This window comes from Vanessa tameamea, chromosome 18 (genome assembly GCF_037043105.1).
Source record: "Vanessa tameamea isolate UH-Manoa-2023 chromosome 18, ilVanTame1 primary haplotype, whole genome shotgun sequence".
NCBI classification, from domain to species: domain Eukaryota; kingdom Metazoa; phylum Arthropoda; class Insecta; order Lepidoptera; family Nymphalidae; genus Vanessa; species Vanessa tameamea.
In genome coordinates this window covers 9,010,990-9,034,410 of record NC_087326.1, presented here as the reverse complement: position 1 = coordinate 9,034,410, position 23,421 = coordinate 9,010,990, and the positions used below count along the sequence as shown (strand labels likewise).

The following is a 23,421-nucleotide window of genomic DNA, read 5'->3' as shown; positions in this document are numbered from 1 at the left end:
CTAAAAATAATTACTATTGGAACATAGTTTTAAAGGATGTTTGAAACAGTGCTATTACAGACACAAGAGACTCGACACTCTTGGTTGCCGAGATTAGTAGCAGATGGTTAACAGTTCTTATAGCGCTACGACCACTTACCATCACATGACCTATATGTTAGTCTATTAATCTTTTACGGCCATACCACAAATTCGAATTTGATGAAATTCGGTATGTGAAACAATCTTGAACCTCAAGGAAGGACATATGCTAGTTCTTTATACCTAAAACCAAACGATCAATCCCTAAAGCACGAGCGAAGTCACGGGTAACGAGTAATAAATACATTTAAAGAGGACTAGCCGATATGTATATATATAAAAAATCAATATAAAAGTAAAACTTCGCCAACCTTGCCTCCTAATAGCTCAAATTGAATTCCTCAGCCGGGGAATTCTATTACTGGCCGTTGATGTGAAATTGAAAGATGTTGAAATAATAATATTAAGCTAAAATAATAACAATAATTAAAAAAATATTGTAAATATAAACCATATGCAGCGTTAAATTAAATAACAAATTAAATTGACACAAAAATTACACTGATTTACACAGCTAAGAACTCGTGGATAAAAGTAATGGCCAACCCTTGGCCCAATGTGCTACACGCACACTGCTAAATTGGTATGAAGTTTTGCGACTGTCAAGCGTAGCTCTCACGCACACCAAAACAATAAAGTTGACTCGTTTGTTTCAGTTCTTTGTAGGCGACACTCTAGATAAACAAAATCTTAGACGTATAGTTGTATTAATAGGTATTATGTTTGTATTCTATGCATTTATCGTTCACTCGATTGAGATGAAGCTTCTCGTGAAAGAGAAAGTCGTATAGAATATTTGTTTTGAAAACATATAACACGAACAAAGGACCGGTTGTGTTGTAAAAATCCAATTTCGTCCATCGCTGCACGCGCGCCACACAACCGTTTAGTCGCATTTTATAACTGACATAGTAAATACTTTTATAATAGAAATATAGAAATTATCTTTCTTTCGTATGTTCATTTCAAAGAAAACTTTCAGAGTCTTTCAAATTATTTTATTTAATTTCAACACCGCATTTTATATTCAACATAACTAAAACATATTTTAAATTTTTTTTCGTGTCATATCTTTTTTTTTTTCTTTTCTATAAGATTTACAATTCGAAATGTCTGCGAATACAGAATATATTAACAGTATGACCTGACAATATCGGATTAATTCTTAGTATTTTTTTAAATGCCATCACTAATAACTACTCATCACTAATAAAAGACAATTAAAATATTAAGTTGGTACAGAATAATTCATAAAAAATCTATAAAATTTTGAAACTTTTTAACAGCATTTCTAGGCTTTTGATAAAACGTAAACACTTATTTTGATAATAGACTTATAATTAATATTAATTTAATTCTGATTAAATCGTGAAGACTTCTTTGCTTGTTAATTTGTAATAATAAATATTATGTAATCTTAAACTAATTTATTACCAAAACATTTTATTTTATAATAATAAAAAAATATAAACCTATATATTATATACTAATATATAATTACGTATGTACAAATACGTTCCAACTCAAAATACATTTTAGTTCGCGTTTCGGATTCAAGTAGTCAAATATTTCAAACATAATTTAGACAATGGCAAAAGTTACGATGGAAATAACAGAAGTGACTAAGATTTAGTGAGTTTCAATATTTAGAGACAACTGTTAGTTCAAGTGTTCGAGTTCAAAGATGACCTCCCTCGGTATACCCACGGAGGCACCGGTCCACACCATACTATTTACATCTGCGTATACGCAAAAGACGATCAAAAACATTGTAAAAAAGGTAAGAATTTACTTATTTTTATTTATAACAGACAGGCAGCCGAGGGTTTGAGACATTAAATAGTAAGTAATCACTATCGCCCATGGAAATTGGTGTTGTCAGAAATATTTACTTGCACTATCAATGTGCCGCAACATTTGAGAATAAGACGAAATTATTCTTCTCTGATCACGACATCATCCAGGTAAGGGGTATTTACTGGGCAAAATTCCACCAAAATCATCAGGGTGTTTTCTGTAGATTTCCCTTGTGTGAACAATAAAGTTACTGCTGATGCAGGCAATAAAAGGATTGGTTAATTTGTGTAACTCATCCGAACGAACTTTTACATACGACTTAATGACAGTACTATTGATTCAAATCAAATTCTATAGTAAATTATTATCGACATCGCAGCAATTTATTAATTTTTCAATAAAGAGTTATATAATTCTTGGTCTTTTACGTAGATGATAGATTAATGAGTATTTCATGATACGGTAACAGCAAGTAATTAATTATTTATTATTAATGATGGAATTGCGGAAACAAATCTTTGTCAAGCAAAACGAACGATTTTACTGCTCGATACACGACACGTCCTTGAAATAAGCCGTAATTAGTGTTGACTATTTATAAATGTAATAGTGTACAGTACCATTAAATACAATTGCTATAAATTTCGTTCTTTTATTTTTTATTTTTATATTCGAACTGGCTACTCGTCTCGACGTCACCCGAGTACAATAAGGGTCTATAAACAACCTTTATATTGAAAACAAACATGAAAAGAAAAATTATAGTTTTTGTCCGACTAGGAAAGTTAAAATTCTCGTCTTTTCACTAAACTAATATCAATGTTTTATACATAAAAACCTACCTCTTGAATCTCTCTGTTTATTGATGAAAACCGCTTTTAAATTTGAAAGATCCAAGCGTTCAGACTTAGTACCAAGATGGATGCTGTCTTTATAGTAGAGCTATCGACCTCAGAGCCATCGATAGTCAAGGACTAGAAAAGCATTGTAATAATAAGTGGTAGTGTTCTGCGCAACGGTTTGGATTGGTTGATATCAACCCAGACCGTTGCGTAGTGGGTGACCCCACTCACCGTTTCTTGTACCGTATAATAGTAATGAATTGTTACTATTTCTTGGTGCCAATGTTTTTGGGGAGTGTCACCAACAATTGACACTTTCTTGTCTGACTGCCTATATATTAAATAAATAAAATGTAGATATAGGTACTGCAATACTGTTGGCGTCACTTACGAAAGAGAAGTGAGTGATTTTTTTGACCTCCCCCCCTTACAAAATCCAAGATTTGTTACCTAGGATTTTGTCTCACGTATGTACCGCCAAACAACAGTACTCAGTTTAATTGTATTGCGGTTCGAATAGTGAGTAATGAATAATTAATGTGCAAGGAACACAACATACTTAGTCAGGGACTTTGTTACCAAGGTTGTTGGCGTATTGGTTTTATAAGGAATGGTTAATATTGGACCATGGTCAATTACTCCCCATTTGTTCGTCCGTCAAAATATTAAAAAAAACCGTTTTAACTCATCATTACAAAGAGTCACTTATATTTTAACTTTCAGCGCTGTCGGAAGTTATTTGGCTTTAAACAATAATTGAAGTCCGCGCCCGTGACGGGAAGCGGAACTTGAGTTTTATTATAAAAGTTCGTGGTTCCGACACCGGTGTTACTTTGTTGCAAGTTTATGCAAACAATCGTATTAAACTCTGTCTTATGCTATGAGCAAATGGCTTTTGATAAATAGAAAACTTTGCTTTCAATATCGACTTTCAATTTGAACCATCTGGTCTATTTGAATTTATGTAGTCATTCTTCATTTTTGACTACAAGGATTTGTATATGGAATATTCCAGTTTTTTTTTTTTCTAGACCTAAAAGCAAAATATAAAATTATATATCAATTTTTTTTAGTACAGACTGAATAATTAATAATCTATATTTATATTATAAATGCGAAAACTACACTGTCTGTCTGTTACGCTTTCACGACTAAATCTATTTGATGAATTTTAGAAGCAAGTTTGAACACGACGGAAGAACATATTCTAGTTTTTTGTAAATACTCCTACGTCAATGCGGACGAAACCGCGAAAACTAGCTAAAGTCAAAAATCTTTATTCAATATGTGTGTGTCAAAAATCCACCAACGGTTCGGAGACAAACTCTTCGGACCTGAGAAGAACCGGCGAATGAAACTCAGCTGGGATTTTTTTTTAATGACATATTTTATAATTATTAATTATATGACATTATTGTATAGATTGATTGTTAAAATGTATTATGTATACAGGAGCTCCGTTACGTAAGTAGATTCTTCGCCCGTACTATATTTAGTCTTTGTTAGAAAAGAGAACAAAAACTATGAAACAATATCACATTAATGTCATTCTGTCATAAAGGTATACGCACTTAACACCTATTTGTTGTGTCTTGATACATGCGTAATGCAATATGATCCTCTATAAGCTGAAGATTTAGGGTTCCGTAGCCACATGAAAAATAAGTTACATACTAAAATTTTTGGAGGGTTAATCTAGAAATATACATTATAGTTTTATCTTCAGATAAACTAACGCTATATCATAGTTATTTCTAAATTTACAAGATGATCACTATATATTTTTAAACAAAGTCCCCCAGTAGCGTCTATTTGTCTGTCTCAACGCTTTAAATTCCATACTGATTTTATACGGTTTTCAACAATGGATGAAGAGATTCACGACGAAGGTTTAAGATAATTAATTAGGGGTTTGTGTTAATTGTCTGAAATGTGACGATGTTTGTTGAAGATGATGGCACAATTGACGACCTCCATGGTCGAGTAGTCTGTACACCGATTTTCAAACTCAAACTCAAACTCAAATTCCTTTATTCAATATAGAAGCGTTATACTTACTTATTGATAGTCAAAATAAACACTACCACCGGTTCGGAAAAGGAAACACCCTGACCTGAGAAGAACCGGCGAAAGAAACTCAGCGGGTCTTTTTTTTTGTCAATCTAATTAAGTATTGAATATGAATTTAGCTACTTACATTAGGATCAGAGTAATGTATGTGATGTTGTCCAATATTTATAAAAAAAAAATCAGCTGACTGATAGCTTCACTGGTGTGCGTCGCGTAAACCAATGCAGTTGTATATTGCGATACATTCATTTTATTTAAACCCTTCATTTTATTCTACCCATACGTAGTAGTTAATTTACAATATACAATAAGTAATAATTCTATCAACCATTATTTTGGTGTAACGGCCTTCTCTTATTAGTTTAGTCACAAATTGCACAACACTTTATTTTACACCACTGCACTTTACTTCGAAGACGCTAGAAAAAAAATTGAATTATAATTAAAGTCAATTAGTAATTTTGAATGTACTAATTTAAATTACAGTACACCTTTCTTGCTGAGACTTAACGAATGGCTGGTTTTCAGACATTTATTATAAGTGCTAAAATATTTGTAGGCTATAGTTTTATTATAATATTGTATACTTCCGCTTTATTAAAACAATGAAATATTCAAAGTCGGTAACATTGGTCTGCTTAAATTATTGTTTTATTGTACGGGACCCTTGTTACAAGATATATGCTCAGGATTTTTAAATAATCTCTGATTTATGAAGGCATTGACGTCACTGGCGACAATTATGTACATAAGTAATACCGCGGTGTCTGTGATTTTGTGTGTTTAATTTATTATGTTCGCCTTAAAACAGCTAAAGGTTATATTGTTTTCGCTATTCTGGTATGAACTAGTGTCTACAAAGTAATATGAGTTCATACAGCATTTAGAAAATAAAATATGGTAATCGAAATAGAATCAGATTTGATATTTCTTCTCAACAGATCACAGTTATATGGCCTTTTCTCACTTGCAATGTTAACAAGCAACTTCCGTTTAAACGTTCTTGGATGTGATTATTTATTGCAATTTTATATTCAAGTTGTAGTACATATAATTTTCTGACATTTTACGATCGTTTTTTCGGAACATTTAAAGTTAGTTCGAACAGAATCGATAACTTTAATCGACTCGTTACAAAGAAACATATTTTATTCTAGCTGCCCTCACTAATCAAATCGCTGGAATAGCTTCCATGTAAATGGCTTATATAAACTGGCTACCGTCCGACCGTCGCGTCCCGTCTCACATTGCCGCTCACCACCATTTTTATAAGACGTTGAGGATTATAACACTAGTGGGATTCTGCTAAATGGCACTTAAATTTAAATATCTAAGAATTTTGCATATTTGTATGAATGCCTAGTATGTACATTTTATATATTGTTTTACATTTTAATTAGCCTTATATTGTATACATTAACCATCAACTTTAATTGAAGAAAGGTAAAGCAATAAAGCTCACAAGAATTTCTTATAAACAGGCTTTGTTCCGTAGTATATACTTTAAAGCAGAATCAGGTGGCAGCTTTGTATTAGTATAAAATAATGATAAAAGCCGCTAAGAGTTAGTTGGATAAATAACAATCATAAAATATATAACAATTTTAATAAAGGGTCTGAACTAGACTAGTTTTGTGCATGTAGTTACTCAAACATACAAGCGTTGACTGTGCCAAGTGACGTTGGAATGACGTCACACTTCACGAGAGTTAAGACTATTTGTTAATTACTTACGTCTTCACGTATAAATGTCATTTAGGGATTGATTAATCAAACTATGCCGGTGTCTTTGTCTTTCATACGTTAATTCAATGAACACAGAAAGAGAGAAATATATGTTTAACTAAACATCCGCTAAAGCTAACCCTCGTTTTTAAGGCAGATGGCCACTAATGATTATGGTCATTTTTATATAAAATATGATACAGAACATAGCCGTAGTACTGACTCTTATATCTTGATTAAATTTGATTGCATAACATGATTTAGTCATATCGAATAAAATATTGTAAAAATATTGGTATTTAAATAAAAATATTGCTTCATTCGACTCCACTCAGTAAAGTATTTTATTATTTTGTAAGACGATTGAAAGAATGTATAAAAATAGTTTAAATGAAGATGAAAACATATAAATAAGTTAAAAAGTCGTATAGCGTAAGAGATCTATGTATTGTTAAGACGGTATTCCTTTTATTTTATAAATTTTACGCAGAATAAAAATGCGTTGTGGATAGAACTTGACCGCTAATGAAGATCAAATATATTTTATGATGTGGAATCTTAATGTTTTTTTTTTAATATAGTTATATAAATCGGAAGTTTAAGAACATTAATCAAAATATATATACTTTATCCAAGGACTCTTACAAGCAGTTTCGAATTGGATGTGAAGTTACCACCGGTTCGGATTGTTTGTTCATATTCTACCAAGAAGAACCAACAAGCATATATATAAATGTACATCTAATAATTATTGTATATAATACGCACGAAATTTATAAATCTACCTATCGCACACAAAGGCCCCAATCTGCCTCGAGGGGTCAATTGAAAAAAGTAGCCTATGTATACCCGGGACTCAATTTCCCTACCAAATTTCATATAAATCGGTTCTGTGGTTTAGGTGTGATGGGGTAACAGACAGAGATACTTTCGCATTTATAATATTAGTATATATTATTTCCCATGTGAAGTTGGATATGTAAATAGTCTAAAATATAAGGATAAAGAGTTTTAATATAAATATATATTCGACTCAACGATTTAAATCATCTATAAAAAGAATCGCTAGTAACTGTTATCGCGTGTAAAATATACATTTTATAATTCGCCTTGAACGAATCAGATTTTTCCTAGTGCGTTTTTTATTACTGATTTTACGATTGCAGCTAAATTGATCATGTAAAATTTTCCATAGTCGACAGCCCTGTTGATGTTCTTCGATGAAAAAGATCCTATGTTTGCAACGTGCATACGATAAACGTGCTTAATGTGATGTAATAGGTGTTAAATTTGTTTGTATTTTCGTTTGACTTTAGCATTTTTGACGTGTAGTGTGTCATGATATCGAAGCAATATGCTTTTCAACGATATAACTGGACACATTAGTGTAAATTGGCAATGTAGGTGAGGGTGAAGGATTTTCTGCTTTACTTGTTGAATATTATTTTAGTTTGAAGACAAGTGAGGTGCAGTTAGTCAAACATATGGCTTTACATTGCAAATAGTGAATAAGCAAATTTAATACTAACTTTTAAGTAATAGATTGTTTTTATAATGTATTTTATATTGATGAGGGTATAAGTTTTTACTTTTTGAGGAAAGGTAAAAAGATTCTACCATTAAATTTTCTATAACTTTAATTATGGCAATAAATTTGTGAATCTACACGCGGTAGCGTGTCAGCCAAGTTCAAGTAACAGAACTGGCGAGCAGCACCGTGTGTAATATTACACGAACCATTTGGAGCCACTTTTGACCTCCTCATAACTCAAAACCTATTTGACACAAACGTGTCAAATTATATAAGAACTAGCCAAGACAGACCTTAGGCAACAATATATTATCCTAAGTTATAAGAAGAAATTATATTTTATGTAGTTATAAATAAATTTCAAGAATGACCATTGAACTTGGCACCCATTTAGATCTCACTTCTTTTGTCGTTGAACTCAACAACCAAGGTATATATCATAATATTGGACTTGGCTCTCATTTTACATTTATGTTTTTGATGGGATAATGTTTACTAAATAATACTATATATTATAAATGTATATACGTTTTTAGTTATTTTTAATAGCATGGGTAGGCATATGGGCCACCTGATGGTGAGTCGTCACCACTGCCCATACACATTGCCGTCGCAAGAATTTTTTACGACTCCTACGACGACAACGACAATGCGCCCTTTTGGGAACTAAGATGTGCTGGCCTTGTGTCTATTGCTACACTGGCCCACTAATTATTTAAACCGAAATAACAATCCTAGGTATTGTCGCATATAAGTAGAATATATGCGGTTATTCACAATTCGCTACCACCAAGTAAAGTATTTAACATATAAATATATAAGTACAATATGAAGAGCAATAAGATATAAACAGAAAACAAGTTTTTTTTTTAAATAGTATCTAAACTGTTAAGTAAAATCTCCAATAAGTTATTTAAAAGAAAAGTCAAAAGTGAACGATTCTGATTTCTACATTAAAAAGTACTATTAAGGTTAACTTATTAAAAGTATCCGTAAGATACTTAGCAATAGCGTGCTCCGAACATTGCTCGGCTTGTGTTAAAATTGCGAACGGAGTTACGATAGCAAACTTAATTATGGCCTTTATAAGTTTATGCTTCACTGGCTAATTCTATAAAAGATTTAACTTTTGCACTGAAAATACAGTCGACGACGACTAAATTCGGTGCAGCTGTAATTTCACCAGTGAAATAATATCTCGGCTTCTATAATATCCTTTTGAACTACAGCCTATAGATTGTACGGGGAAATTCAGTCACGGTAGAGTTTATGTGTTAGGATTTCTCGTGATAAGCGTCGAATTGTTTCCCTATGAGTAAATGTAGTGTATAAAATAACTAAAATAAAAATGAGTATTATTACCAATTATAATGAGACTGTGTGTGTACTGTGGCGTATTTCTCGTACTAATATAATATTATATATTAATAATTCATATGATGTAATATATTAGTTTGGGATCATGTTTTAGTTTTTTTAATTTATTTTGTTACGTGTTAATTTAGTGTACATAAGTTTATTTTCACATTTTAGTCTATGTAATGGTAACATTTACATTGTGTATATAATTATTGAATATTTGTTTCACATTCAATTTACAATTCATATCATAGTTAAGATCATATGGCTCTACTACTCTGAGGTCTCTAGCTTATGAATTAATTGCGAGATTTGCGGATTAAACTCAGCCTCGTGAGTGTTTGATGCACTAAAGGCCATATTATGAACAATGAAAATAAATATCATGAACAAATGCCCAAACATACTACCCAAATATGTTTGAGAGATTAACTAACTGACAGATGTTAGATAATGAAAATACTCCCGCCGAAATATGAATTTCACTATAAATGAATTTTTTGAAGAGCTATTCCGTAAAACCAAACACAAAACTCACTCTAGAATATGCTGGTGAAATATCTGAAAGTCACGTGGACATTGGACTTATAATAATTATAACGTTTAAGGGAAACACTAATTGGTGGCAGGGCTTTGTACAAGCCCGCCTGGGTAGGTACCATCCACTCATTAGATATTCTACCGCGAACAGCAGTACTCATTGTACTCACGTATTGTTGTGTTCCGGTTTAGAGGGTCAGTCAGCCAGTGTTACTACAGGCACAAGGGATATCACATCTTAGTTCCCAAGATTGGTCGCGCATTGGCAATTAAATGAATGTTTAATATTTCTTACACCGCCATTGTCTATGGGCGATAGTGACCACTTAAAGTCTGACCAATTAAGTGAAAGTCTCCAAATGTCACACTATTGAGCTAAAACCTATCCGTTTGAAAACATTTTGAGCTTAGTCCACCACGCTGCTCCTTGCGGCTCGATGGATACACTTGAGGCTGAACTGAACTAGAATTAATCGTCCGTTGTAATATTATACGGTTGCGTTCTAAAAGTAGCTAATTCTGAACCTTGTTCGTTTAACAGAGTCCATTTTTAAATGACAGTGAAGTGTCCAAAATGAGGAAATCTACTATAAAATTTTTATAGTAGATTTCATTCTAAAAGAAGAAACAGAACATCAAATATAATGAGCAATTGAACCCCAAGACAACAAGTAAAGTTACAATTTAATCAAGCTTCAAAAATTGTTCATAATTAACGTAACGCTAACTCGAACAAGGAAATTCAATTTAAATAAATAGCCTATTTGAGTGGGACCATTTTCTTTACAGGTAGCGAATCGTTATCTAAATGGGTCGAAGAGCTGATGAGGTTCCTTACGAAAGGTTTAAATCCAAATTAGTATGTCTGGGATTTCGAAGGACTTCATTTGTTGAAGATAATGGAGAATATTGCTTAATCCGAATCATAGATTAAGAGTCACTTGGCATCCCTACTTGCACAAGCTTCTTGCCTAATTGGGGTTAAATAGTAATTATTGATTCCTATATATGAATTTATATTAATAATACTTTAAAACTATGTCAAAAATCTCTTAAAATGCGCGGTGTTTTCTTTTTGATACTGAGTTTACTCTAAGTAAGTAATTGTTCATACCACCCATTCATCAGTTATTTTACTACCAAATATAAAAAAATGTATTGTTGAATTCCGGAGAGAGCCGAGATTACCCAGTGGTTTCAACCACTGATTTTTCATATGCTCAACTTGTGTTTATAATTCATTTCGTGCTCGGCGGTGAAGGAAAACATCGTGAGTGAACCTGCATGTGTCTAATATGACCGAAATTCTGCCAGATGTGTATCCACCAACCCGCATTGGAGCAGCGTGACTGAATAAGCTTCAAACCTTCTCCTCAAAGGGAGAGGCCTTAGCCTAGCAGTGGGAAATTTACAGGCTGTGACTGTGTTCTATTGCTGTTGAATTCCGGATCAAAATGTGAGTGAGCCAATGTAATCAAAGTTACAATTACAGCTTAGATCGTATCTTCGTGGTAAGGAGTGGTTTTATTCTTACTGTGTCAGTATTTCCCGGTGGAAGTAACTTCCCATCAAATGGTATAGTTATATCTTCCTTCATAAAATTAAAACATAGTTATGGGTATCTTAATACTGAAGCCGTATGATTTTATTTTCTGAATCTTAAACAAAGAATACAAATTCATATCACCGTGTCATCGTGTATAAAATAAATCCTTGCACTATCGTTAAGGTTTCGCGGCAAAGGAAAGCTTTGTAATGTTACATTTATGTTACTGAAGAAATTACACAGCTTGTAACTTGTATGGTGTCCTGGCCGATCTTGGTAACAGCGGTCAAGTGCAAAGGACACTAGTGAATTGAATTGGGTATGTTATGGTGTCTATTTATTTACAGTCTCGTTGGTCTAGTAGATATAAGGCCGCAGATCAAGAGTTTCTGGGTTTAATCCACAGGTCGGGTCGATAAAAAGTTACCTAGGTATTGAATTTTCTATCGAAAGATTCTTTGGAATTGCCGTCCCACCAGATTATGAGAGTTAGGGAATAAAGAGAGCACTTGGTTTGCGCACAAACTTGTGCACTCGAACTCACATATCTCAAAGGAGACCAGTCAACTAGCGTAGTCAGCTGGTCTCCTTTGAGATTTGCCGCCGAGGCTGAAAACGGTCAGGACGATATAATCATCATTATAGTGCACAAGGGTGTTCACTAGCAAAAGTGCAATCAGTGTATTTTTAATGTCATAATTCGAAGGCATTACAAACCCGATGCGATCGGAAGTGTTTAGGCTTACGTAACGTAGGTATGTAATGTATGTACTTTCCAAGGCATGAGAGTTTACACATTGAAATCTTGCTTCTGGCGAATATTTTGATAGAAAATCCAATTACTTATTTTTTGGGTCGACCTGGGCTTTCAATCGAGAACCTTAGGATTTACAGCCTTATAAGCAATCAGTGTCGTAGACTCGGTACTTTAATTTTCGTTGTAAAATCCTTATATAAAACGAATATGTCATTTTTAAATGTTTTTTTTTTACGGTTATAAAAGGATAACTAAATTCAAATGCCAGTCATATTTTTACCGTCACGATAAAAGTTTATTTATTGCGTTAGTCAAAATCTCGTATGTGTTGAAATGAATTTATAGACAAAAAAAGGCAACATGTTTTATATTTTTCAATGTTTTATTTATTGTAAATATTTTTTTATGTAGCGTTAATTTCATATCTGGTTAAGATTATGTAGGTGTATATCTATGTATTGTTTTGTTTATCAATATTGCAATATATAATTGAATAAACGTAATTTTATAAAAAAAAATAAAAGTCAAATTATAATATTATAAATGTATCCTGTAATTAAATAATTGAGCCTCTCCATCTATCTCTCTTTCACACACTCATAAAACATAAAATTAACACGATTGAGTTGTTATAAGTTACAAGCGAGTCGATATTCACACGAGGGAATCGTAGCTTAGAGTGATTATATTATTCATTGAAATAAATCCATAATTATGTTCTACATTTGTTACGAGCCAAACATTTAAAGCAATTTATTTATATTAACTACAGTTAAGTCATACCCGTTAGTCAAACTATTTAATCCTATTCAACCGTCTGAAATTTTGCAAAATATTTCGGTGCTAATTTTAATGCAAATTAATATACAAAATATAGTAATATATTCAGTATTGTCCCTAAATAGAAGCATGTTAGCTAACATATTTGAAATACGAATTTATTTATTTTAAATATGATAAATGATTTCAACGTCATAAAGGACTTTGAGTAAAGGTAGGTACAAAATTCTACTGCTAAACAGCACAATTTTGTGTTATTGTGTTCCAGTTTGTAAGATGGGTGAACCAGTGTAATTTAAAAACATTTCATAATGTGTCAGTTTCCTTGTGCGATGGTGTTCTAACCAGTCGGTGGCCTGTTTACGAGTCCACATAAATTAGTTTTTGGAAGTATTTTTTATTTATTTGTGAAGAATTCAACCTATGCTATAAAAAAAATAAAGTTGTTCGAATTGAGAACATTCTCCTTTTTTGAAATCAGTTAAAATTATATATTGTGACTATAACCAAGTGCTATTATTTGACAAACTATCCTCTCCACGTGGGCGATAACCTCGTATAGAGACGATATGCGACCGCATTCTGGCCACCCCCAGGATGGACGTCATTCTGAGCACGATACAGCTCAAATTTCAAGGCGGGGTCTAGTGCTCGTCCCCGTTAACGCTGTTAAGTCCAGTAGGGTAATGATCAAGCTGACTGTGCTTGTCTGAATTATTGACTTTGTATTTTTAAATGTTTCTTGACGGTTCTTCTCGGTAGCATCTGCATTCCAAACCGGTGGTAGCTTCACTTAATATAGTTTGTTAAATGACGATTCAAAATTACTTGCAAAAGCCTACTCGAATAAAGTATATTTTGATTTTAGTATCCGTATTATTAATATGTATTTCGACTTTGATTTTCTTGCATGAAATCAAAAAACTGTAATAAAATTTCATGTAAGTCATACGTCGTAAGTGGTCTCCACCGCCCACAAGAAATTTAAACCATAATTACGTCACCAATGCGCCATCAATCAAAAACCAAGTTGATATGTATGTCGTACCAGCACATTGACGGTAGAATATATGACGTACATATACATATATAGAGGTACCATATATCATATATATATATGTATTTATTGTACTTTTGATTTGTGTGTTTATTTGTTGCTCAATCACGTTTTACAGTAGGAAGGCGAACATTATCAATATAAATTTATTTGGTTTTGATTGTTAGTTGTTGGATGCGATGCTATTATAATTTTACAAGCCTGAATATTATCGTAGCCGCCAATCTGGTAATAAAATTTATTGAAGGGCTAAACTACATACTGCTTACGCTTCATAAAATATAAGTCAAGAGTGAAGGCGAAATTATACATAATTTTAGCAAAAGTGAAATATCAATTAAGTAATTAGTAATAATTTTACAAATAAATAAATAAATAATGAATATTGGACAACATCACATACATTACTCTAATCCCAATGTAAGTAGCTAAAGCACTTGTGTTATGGAAAATCAGAAGTAAGGACGGTAGTACAAACACCCAGACCCAAGACAACATAGAAAACTAATGAACTTTTTCTACATTGACTCGGCCGGGAATCGAACCCGAGACCTCGGAGTGGCGTACCCATGAAAACCGGTGTACACACTACTCGACCACGGAGGTCACAAATAACCACAAAATTACGAATATAACGTCATTGTATCAGAATACGAAAGAAACGATTCAAATAAGCTAATTATGTAATTAAAACAATTTATTGTAGAGGTATTCTGTTAGAAGAAACTTGAAACTCATCGTGTTCTACACGAGCGTGAAATCTCAGTATGAGATATGCGACATTGACTATAATAAAGATACATTTATCAAAAGGGCGTATCACCGTCAGTCGTTTATCAACATTTCTCGAGTGAGATACAAAGTGAACTCTAACAGAATTGCACAGCAAATCCGAACAATATATTTTTTACAGACAACAACTCCCCAGTAACCGTACACAAAGCATCATAAAATCAAAAGGTGTCCGCGGCAGCTTCGACGTGTATGCTATTATAATATGCCTTTTGTATTGTATACTTGAATATTTTTTGCCTTAACATATGCCGTGATTGTGAACAAACTTTTCTTTGATTTAATAAAAAATATTATTTTAAGTTTTGTTCGAAAAATACATTTTGGCCTTATTCTTAAATTGCTTTTTTGTTTCAATCCTAAACGGTTGGGTATATTAAATTTGGGAAAGCTATCTAAAACCTCTGCTCAAATGAAAAGTAATTTAAAGTAAATAAGTGACCTAGGGGTTGGAACTTTTTCACTAAATTCAAAGGAGACCGTAATATGCCACAACGTATCGATGTACCAGTACAAGCAAACTAGCAACCTATTTAATAATCAAATTCGAATGAGATGACTTTATCATTGCCGTTTTTTTAAAACTCGAATAAAAATCGACCCTAACTTGAATAGATAGTTGAGACAGATGGTAGCACTAATTTCCACCCATGGTTTAGCTAGTGGAGGAGGCTGGTTGCGGGTGGTATGTCCTTTTTGTACCCTCTACATAATTTATGATGATAAGTTGACTAGTTAAGACCTGAAAGTGTAACTAATAAACAGAGGTACGTATAATACTAGTTGTCAGCCGCGGATTCGCTTACATTTAAAAAAAAAGTAGCCCATGTCCTTCCTTGGAGTTCAAGCTTGCTTCATATCAAATTTCATCAAATTCAATTCAGTGGTTGGGTGAAGAGCAACAAACGGACAGACAGAGTTACTTTTGCATTTATAACATTAGTTAAGATTTAAAATTTCGGCACTGAATATTTTACATTTAAAATTTATTTAAAACTTCTGTACGCTCATAGCTCATACGCTACACTAGAGAAAAAACCTCACGCCAACTGAATAAAAGTACAAGGTGAATTTATTTTGAGAATATATTACGCGGTAAGTAAATATTTATTTGATACGAGTGCTTTTGGCGCCGGATGACCCGGTGGATTTTATGTTTATTTTAACCGAAGATCGCGGATTTAAATATATGTTCTTGTCTTGTTTCATGATTATTATGGTCTATGGTCATTTAGATATTTGTGGTAATTTTGTGGACGTGTTTCTTTCGGCATACATATCTTGAGACCAAACGATTAAATTGATTTCAAACGTACAAAAATAAACGTTAAAATCTTAATGATTTCATTTTTCATAAAAGTAGGCAAATATTTACAATCAAAAAACAATTCCATTGAAATAATGAGAACTACAAAATATTTAGTATTCAATAATAGAGACTGCTGCGATGAAAATGCGATTTAATTGTCTCCTCTTATGAGCTTTTACGTCGTTCTGATCGAAAGTCGAAGAGCGGAAATGATACTTTTTTATTTTCTAACATCGGAGTTCAGATGGAACTACGATTGCTTTGACACCTGAAGGTTCGCTGACGTCATGATTGGATGGTGTCAAGATATACTCGTATATGATTGATATATTACCACCGAACAATAATGCGATCGACTTGTTACATGGTCTACAACTAGTCACTTGAAAGAGTAATATTATCGATACGTCTGTTATACTAATCTGGCTAAATACTGAACGCTCATTGGGTGCCTATCCGTCATCGACTGCCATGGACCAATGACAGTTAATAAAATTAGTTATTATAGATAGGCGTGTCAGAAATTTGATAATAGTCATCGATCTTCTATTTTTGAATGCCGTACTTGTGTACTGATGATGAAACTATGATCACAATTGTGAGTTGCAATCGAGACGGTAATTATGGAACAAACTTTATTTCTATTTTAATATTAATATACAGAAGATGCCAAGAACCATTAAATTTTCACGTTCTTAACTTGTTTTCTTTTAAAAACACCGCGAGAAAACTAAATACAAATCTGACACATGGACGAATATGATTAATTGTCTGTTTATTATGTTTGCGTAATAATACTTAATGTACATTATAAATGACTAATTCAGATGGAGAATTAATCGGTCTTACCGATAAGTAGCGGTCTTATTCTTACCAGATAAACATACCAGATTAAAACATAGTAAATATACATTTAAATGGTGCAATACATACAATGTATGGGTGTTACACAACCATCATAAGCTTGTATTATATGAGCCATTTAAAAGTAGTTGCAATAGTAATCACACCACCATCATCACACATGATCGTGATGAAGGTGACTGATTATCGGGTTCAAATAAATTGTTCGTTTGCATTAAATCACGTCATCGTATTGACTTTACGTATCACAGTTTACTGGCATGATTTATCGCGTGATGACGATTTCTCATTCCCCTGATGTGTACGTTTTACATTATGTATGAAAGTATACATATATTGTACCGAAGCATTATAAACTGCTAAACCGATTAGCAGCTTTTTTTTATAAGAATAGTTGCAATGCCCCAACTTTATTAAGGAATTACTAATATTCCTAATTACCCCTTCTTTTAAGCTAACTTGCGTTAATAGTGGGGACGACAATAGCCCAAGGGATCAGGATCGATTCTGCGACTTTTTACAATGTTAGGCGGCCCGTAAACCATTGCACTATTGACGCTAGTATTTAAAAGTAAATATTACATAAGAAGCTGTGCTAGATTGACAGAAGTATTTTACGAATATATTCAAGAATATACTTAAGACCAAGTTTTTATTTCATTTGTAAGCAAATTTGTGGTAAAAAGTATTTGTACCATTTACCCAATGAAGGTCTTCTTTCGCTAAGGTATGTAGATCTGATATTGTGTTTGAGTTATAATCCGCTGACCGTGACCCGACGCTGCAGTCAGGATTGTCTTCAAACGACGGAATTCCTTAACAGTTAATTGCATTGACTTGAGCTCCGCGTTTATATAATACGATATGATTTTATTACGTCATAACAGATTAATGCTGTTTTTCGAAGTGACTTTTCGAATTAAATACGCCACTTTTGTTTAATTACGTAAACATAGAAGTTCACTTACTTAAACAAAGGAGGAAGTTAACAAAAAGTCACTCACCAAATTTCGATCGCAGCAATTTTTTTTTCTATTTTAGCTTAGTTTTTGTGTTATAGTCTGGGCTCTGGTACTCTTGCACATACCGCTATCCAAAACTCTATAAAATATCCTCTATAAATCCATTGTTTTTCTGATATTTTGTATATATTATTTTTTCTACTTCACTATTAATTGTATTTTTACGTTTCTTGGTTTATCGTACCTTATGCAAAGCGGTCTCACTCGGATAGTTTTATCTTTTTTTTTTATTTAGTCAGCCAGGAATAAGGGCAGAAATAATAATTACCCTCATGCCATAAGCTTAACCTACATTGAATTAATTATTTATTAAAAGAAGTTCAAAGTTGACATTTCAGGAAGTTAGTGTAGATCCTTTGATGAGGGCAATATCCTTTGTAGCGTACAACAGATAATTTAGACTGTTCTACATCTCATAGTTTCCCATCGCTCTGACTATAATTGCCGCTTAACTTTTAGAAGATTAAGATCTTCTAAGGTCGATAAATTTATCTGTACTCAATTATTGATTGGTTGACGTTTTAAGGAAGGTTATCTAATGATTAAGAAATACTTTAAACCTTCTAACACACTGTCTATGTACAAAATTACACTGGTTTTGGTTTTGTAAAATTATTTTGTGTAAAATTTTTAGTTTTATACACGACCTTCGTGAATATTTGCTCAGCGTAGAAAATACCTTCAAGCAATGATTCCATCTTTTGTTAAAACTTTGTTGGTTAGTAAGGTATTTTAAAATTAATTATATTTAATATTATGTAAGTTTAAAGCAAGGGCCCCTGATTATAAAACAAAAGGCAATCGGAGCGCGTATTATAGTGAAGCAACAAAAGCGACTATAAAATCAAATTTGTATACACATTCTCGATATGCGAAACGGCGCTTGTTTAACACTCCAATAATTATAAAGTCAGTCAGAGTCACAGTCAGCACTTTTTCTTATTTATTTAATAGATTTCATGAATTGTAGACTAATTTTATGAAATGTCAACAATATCTTGCTCAATGAAGAAGGGCAAATTCTGCCCAACAAGAGAGCATCGCTCGTGGCCAGTGCTCATTTATCTATGATCATAAATTACAATTTGAATTAGCCGATATTCCGTATAGAACGTTACGCGAATATCGTTAGTACGTTTAAAAGAGAACGTTCTATTTCAAAAGCACAGGCATGAGTATGTGGGCTAGAAAAGGATAGAAGATGTGTGATTAATCGAAGATTGGCTCTTGTACTGCATGGGAGAGAAATGCAGGCCAATAAATACGATAACGTCAGCAAAACAATAAAATCGTGTTAACATTTTTATTATAATAAAAATTCTTTGCTAACCTTCACATATTAATTATTACTCAAATGAAAATGTAGTTATAAATACAAAAAAAAATAAACTTTATTTACTAATTCTATGAAATAGCTTAATGGATAGACAGTGTAGGTCTGTATCGAGGACAGGGGAGTTACCGGCGGGTTCTCACGTCATCGTAACTCATTGTATAGATGAACTCGCATGTATGTATTGTTGTGTTTCGATTTGAAGGGAGCTAGTGTAACAACAAACACAAAGGATGTAACATATTGCAATGCTTATGTAAAAAGTGGTTAAAATTGTATACGGTGCCAATGTCTGTCAGCAGTGGAGATTGTAAGTGAGAGAGGAGATCGGTTGCACCGATGCCAAAAAAATGATTTACAGTCGCTTCCCGTAACGCTACTATTACGCTTTATTGTTTGTATGCATGAGAGAATTTGTTCCAGGCAACTTTTTTGGACATGACTGATGTAGGATCACTGGTTTTTAAGTGTATGTAACACTAATACACATGATACTATTAAATAGTTTATTAATCTAAATGTATTTTTCAACTGTAATTTTATTTTGTTCATTTTTAAGTCATCACATAATTAGTTTAATTAATATATTTGTGTTAAAATAACAGACAAACGACTTTCCTATTGAATAGTTTTTACAATGGCAAAAGTTATATTGCTAGTTATGTTGCTCGACTAAAGTTACTTCTCTTGTTACGGAAAATAAATTAAATTTGAATCCACCTTGCTGCCTTATTCTGAAAGATCTGATATATATTTACGAGAAATTCTTTCAAACGATTTTATTGACATTGCAGTACAATTAGACTTGACACTCGAATTGGGTATTGAATTTTTGTTAAGTAGAGCTTAATTTCGTTGGACGTAAGTAATATCCACACAATTACTGTCCAGAGCCTTTTGGCAAATATACTCTATATTGGCCGAAAGGCTGTGTAGAGTAATGTGCGATTAGAAAGATCGTTCCAAAAAATGAGAAATATATGTCTATAACTTTTGTAACTTAATATTTTTTCTATTCAATATGTTTTTGCCGTCGGTACGCAACAGGTTCCTTCAAATCGATACAGGATTGGAAATGCCGCTAACCGTGAAAAAATATCCATTGTCAGGTAAAACCTATCTTCTATACGAAAACAGGTATGCCGTGTTGTATGTAGAACCACGTAAATTGTAGCTAATAGTGCTATCTCTAACTTTCGATTAAATCGATACAGCTAAAAGGTATCTGAATATCTATTTGGATGGTGACCAAACACGCTTCGGCATTGTCACAGTGCAAGTCTGCTATGATGACAGATTGTTTTATAAGGTTAAATAAGTAATGAATAATAAACGATTTCTCAATTGTTTTGCTAATTCGTATATTATATATATTCCATTAATTGCTACAAGAATATGAGTTGTCGCGTCAATTGTCTAAATTTAAAGCGTTTTAGACTTATATAATATCGTTTTGTTACGAGAAGAACTATTGCATAACATAATAGTAATGAACAGAGGATGAATTGTTCACCTTACGTCCATGTGAATGCAGCGAAATGGGCAAGCCACATATTGTGACTGAGGTGTATAGTTTATGAAGTTAGGCCTTGTAGAATTGAACCGCGTAGAGTTAGAAAGGTTTCATGTGCTTAATTAGTATTTCATATTAATCTAAACATACAGAGAGGCGGCGCCAAGTCTACTAATAAATTGTCATTTCATCGCAGTTTTCGTTTCCGTTTAGCCGTTTTCTAACGCGATCCAGTTGCGGCTGGGTTCAAGTCGGATTAGAAAATAGTAGGAGTCGTTCCTGTCATTACTGATTGATATACATGTGTAAAATTGCCCTCAATTACGATGAAGCTGAGTTTTATTTTCGTGAGGAATAGAATCGAAGTTGGATCGGAATAGTATCTGGAACGGTCATAACTGTTATGTATTAGTAGAATTGGCTCATATCTCGTGGTGAGACGTGTGACGTAATGGAACGAGTTCTTGCTATAAGATCCAAACCCGTTCCTTAAGAGAAGAGGAGGCCTTTTTCCAGTAGTGAGATATATACAGGTTGTTCCTTTTTCCTTTATTAGCCGACATCTTAGCCTCCACTGTATTAGCATACTTAATTAACAACTCCTGAACACAATGAACATTAGATCCGTAATGGGCTAAGAACTTATTCTCTCACAGTGGTTTGTCTAGCTACCTTCTACTACCAGGTACAAGCTATTACCAAGATTAGCTAACCGTCCCGATCTCGCACGAGTAGAATAAGGATCTACCTAAAATGTTTGTAACGTATCACATATCTCCATTGGTTTATGCGGCGCAATCCAATAAAGATTTCAGTTGCCATGATTTTATCCGACATCTTCAACAATCAGAACAATCGTCACATTCCAACCAATTTAATCAAAATCATCATGAAAACAACTAAACATTCTTCATGAATCACACCGTCTATTGGTGAAAATCGTATGAAATCCTTTTGGTTACTCCATAGTTCTTCTTCATCCGTTCTGACAATTGTCAACTTGACGGAGGATTTTGTTTTATCTGTAGTGTTTTTATTTTATTTAACAAAATTACAGCAAAAGTCTCACCTTTGGTAGTTTGAAATAATTGAATTAAACGTAAGATAAAGGCAAGAGAAACAAGTAACTTAGGGTCTTATTTCAAACTACTGAGTCAAGTTTCATGATATTTAATAACTATTAGAGATCGTTTTGAACGTATTCCATGATCTACATATGTTTTAGAAAATTAAATATTTAACACACAAGTGATGTTATTTTAAATCATCGTTTGATTATTGTTACACCGATCCCGTCATAATCCCATCCCACGCTGCACCGGCGTATACCTAAATCCCGGGTTTCACGGGATTGCAATTCATATTCATGTTAAAGCTTCGAGTCTTAAATTGTTATTTTACAAATGATGCTATACGTCATTTTATTGTAAATGTAATAAAATTATATAAGTTTGAATCTGTTTAGAAGAGTTACATAGTTAACAAAGTCCCAGCCGTGACTGTCTGTTTTTCTGAAACTAGCAAACGGATTTTCATACGGTTTTCATCAATAAACGTAGTCGAACAGGCTGCTGATTTTTAAATATACGTAAAAACACGACCGCGTAAACCAATACAGTTTTATATAATGTATTACGATATAAAAGTTTTATGTAAACCCTTTTCTACCCATGCAAAGCCGGGACAGGTCACAAGTATAATGAGTCTGCTAGGATAAAGAATACAAATATTAAGACTTTTAGCTTTTATAAAGGTTAAAACATTAATTTATTTATAGCCTATTCTTTTTTATGTTATTGGGGGCAAACGAGCAGGAGGCTCATCTGATGGAAAGTGATTACATGAAATAAATATTGATATGATATGATTTCATTATGAACTTTCTTTTGGATCTCCCGAAAAGTTAAGAAAACATTCTTCACGCATCTCTGGTCGAGATATATAATTAGTATAACATACAGAAATAAAACGTTAATATATAAATAAAAAAGTTTTAAGTATAAATGGCATGGTCCTTTATAATATACTTCCAGCACAACCAAAAAGGAAAATATTTTAGACAGCAAATAAGAGAGGTTGACTCGTACACAGACATGTCAATATATTTTTACTAAGTAATGTTCGCGTAATGGTCGATATTCCATAGCCTTTATTGACTTGTAAAATAATTAATTTGTGTGTATTATGCATTATGTTCATCGCCTCTGTAATATCACTTTTCCGTTTACTTTTCTTTTCTTTCCTCGATCTTTTTCAATTATAACATTGATGCTCGTCAGTAAGGTGTCGATTGACAAACAGCTGTCCTTGCCTATTTAAATATAGATAATTTTAAATTTGTTTATCGAAGATATATTAAGTGACGTAATTTCATCACGTCCGCTTTTTAATGGTTAGTTGGAATCGAGGTATTTTCATTATTTATTGCATTATAACAGATTTGAATTCATAATAAATATATAACAGGTCAATTAATAATAAAAGTACTATCAACGCTTTATTT

General features: G+C 32.8%; 1 protein-coding gene across 9 annotated transcripts in view; it reads left to right on the top strand.

Annotated features, from left to right (window-relative positions):
- Positions 1–23,421, top strand: part of Trpm (Transient receptor potential cation channel, subfamily M) — a 265,036-nt gene that overhangs the window by 52,077 nt on the left and 189,538 nt on the right. The window contains exon 1 of one of the 9 annotated variants that reach the window (XM_064217805.1): positions 1,645–1,861. The exons of the other annotated variants lie outside the window; for them this stretch is intronic. Within the exon in view, the coding sequence (XP_064073875.1) occupies positions 1,766–1,861 (96 nt within the window). The 5' untranslated portion in view covers positions 1,645–1,765. Of the gene's footprint in view, positions 1–1,644; positions 1,862–23,421 lie in introns of those variants that run through there. 9 annotated transcript variants of the gene reach the window in all.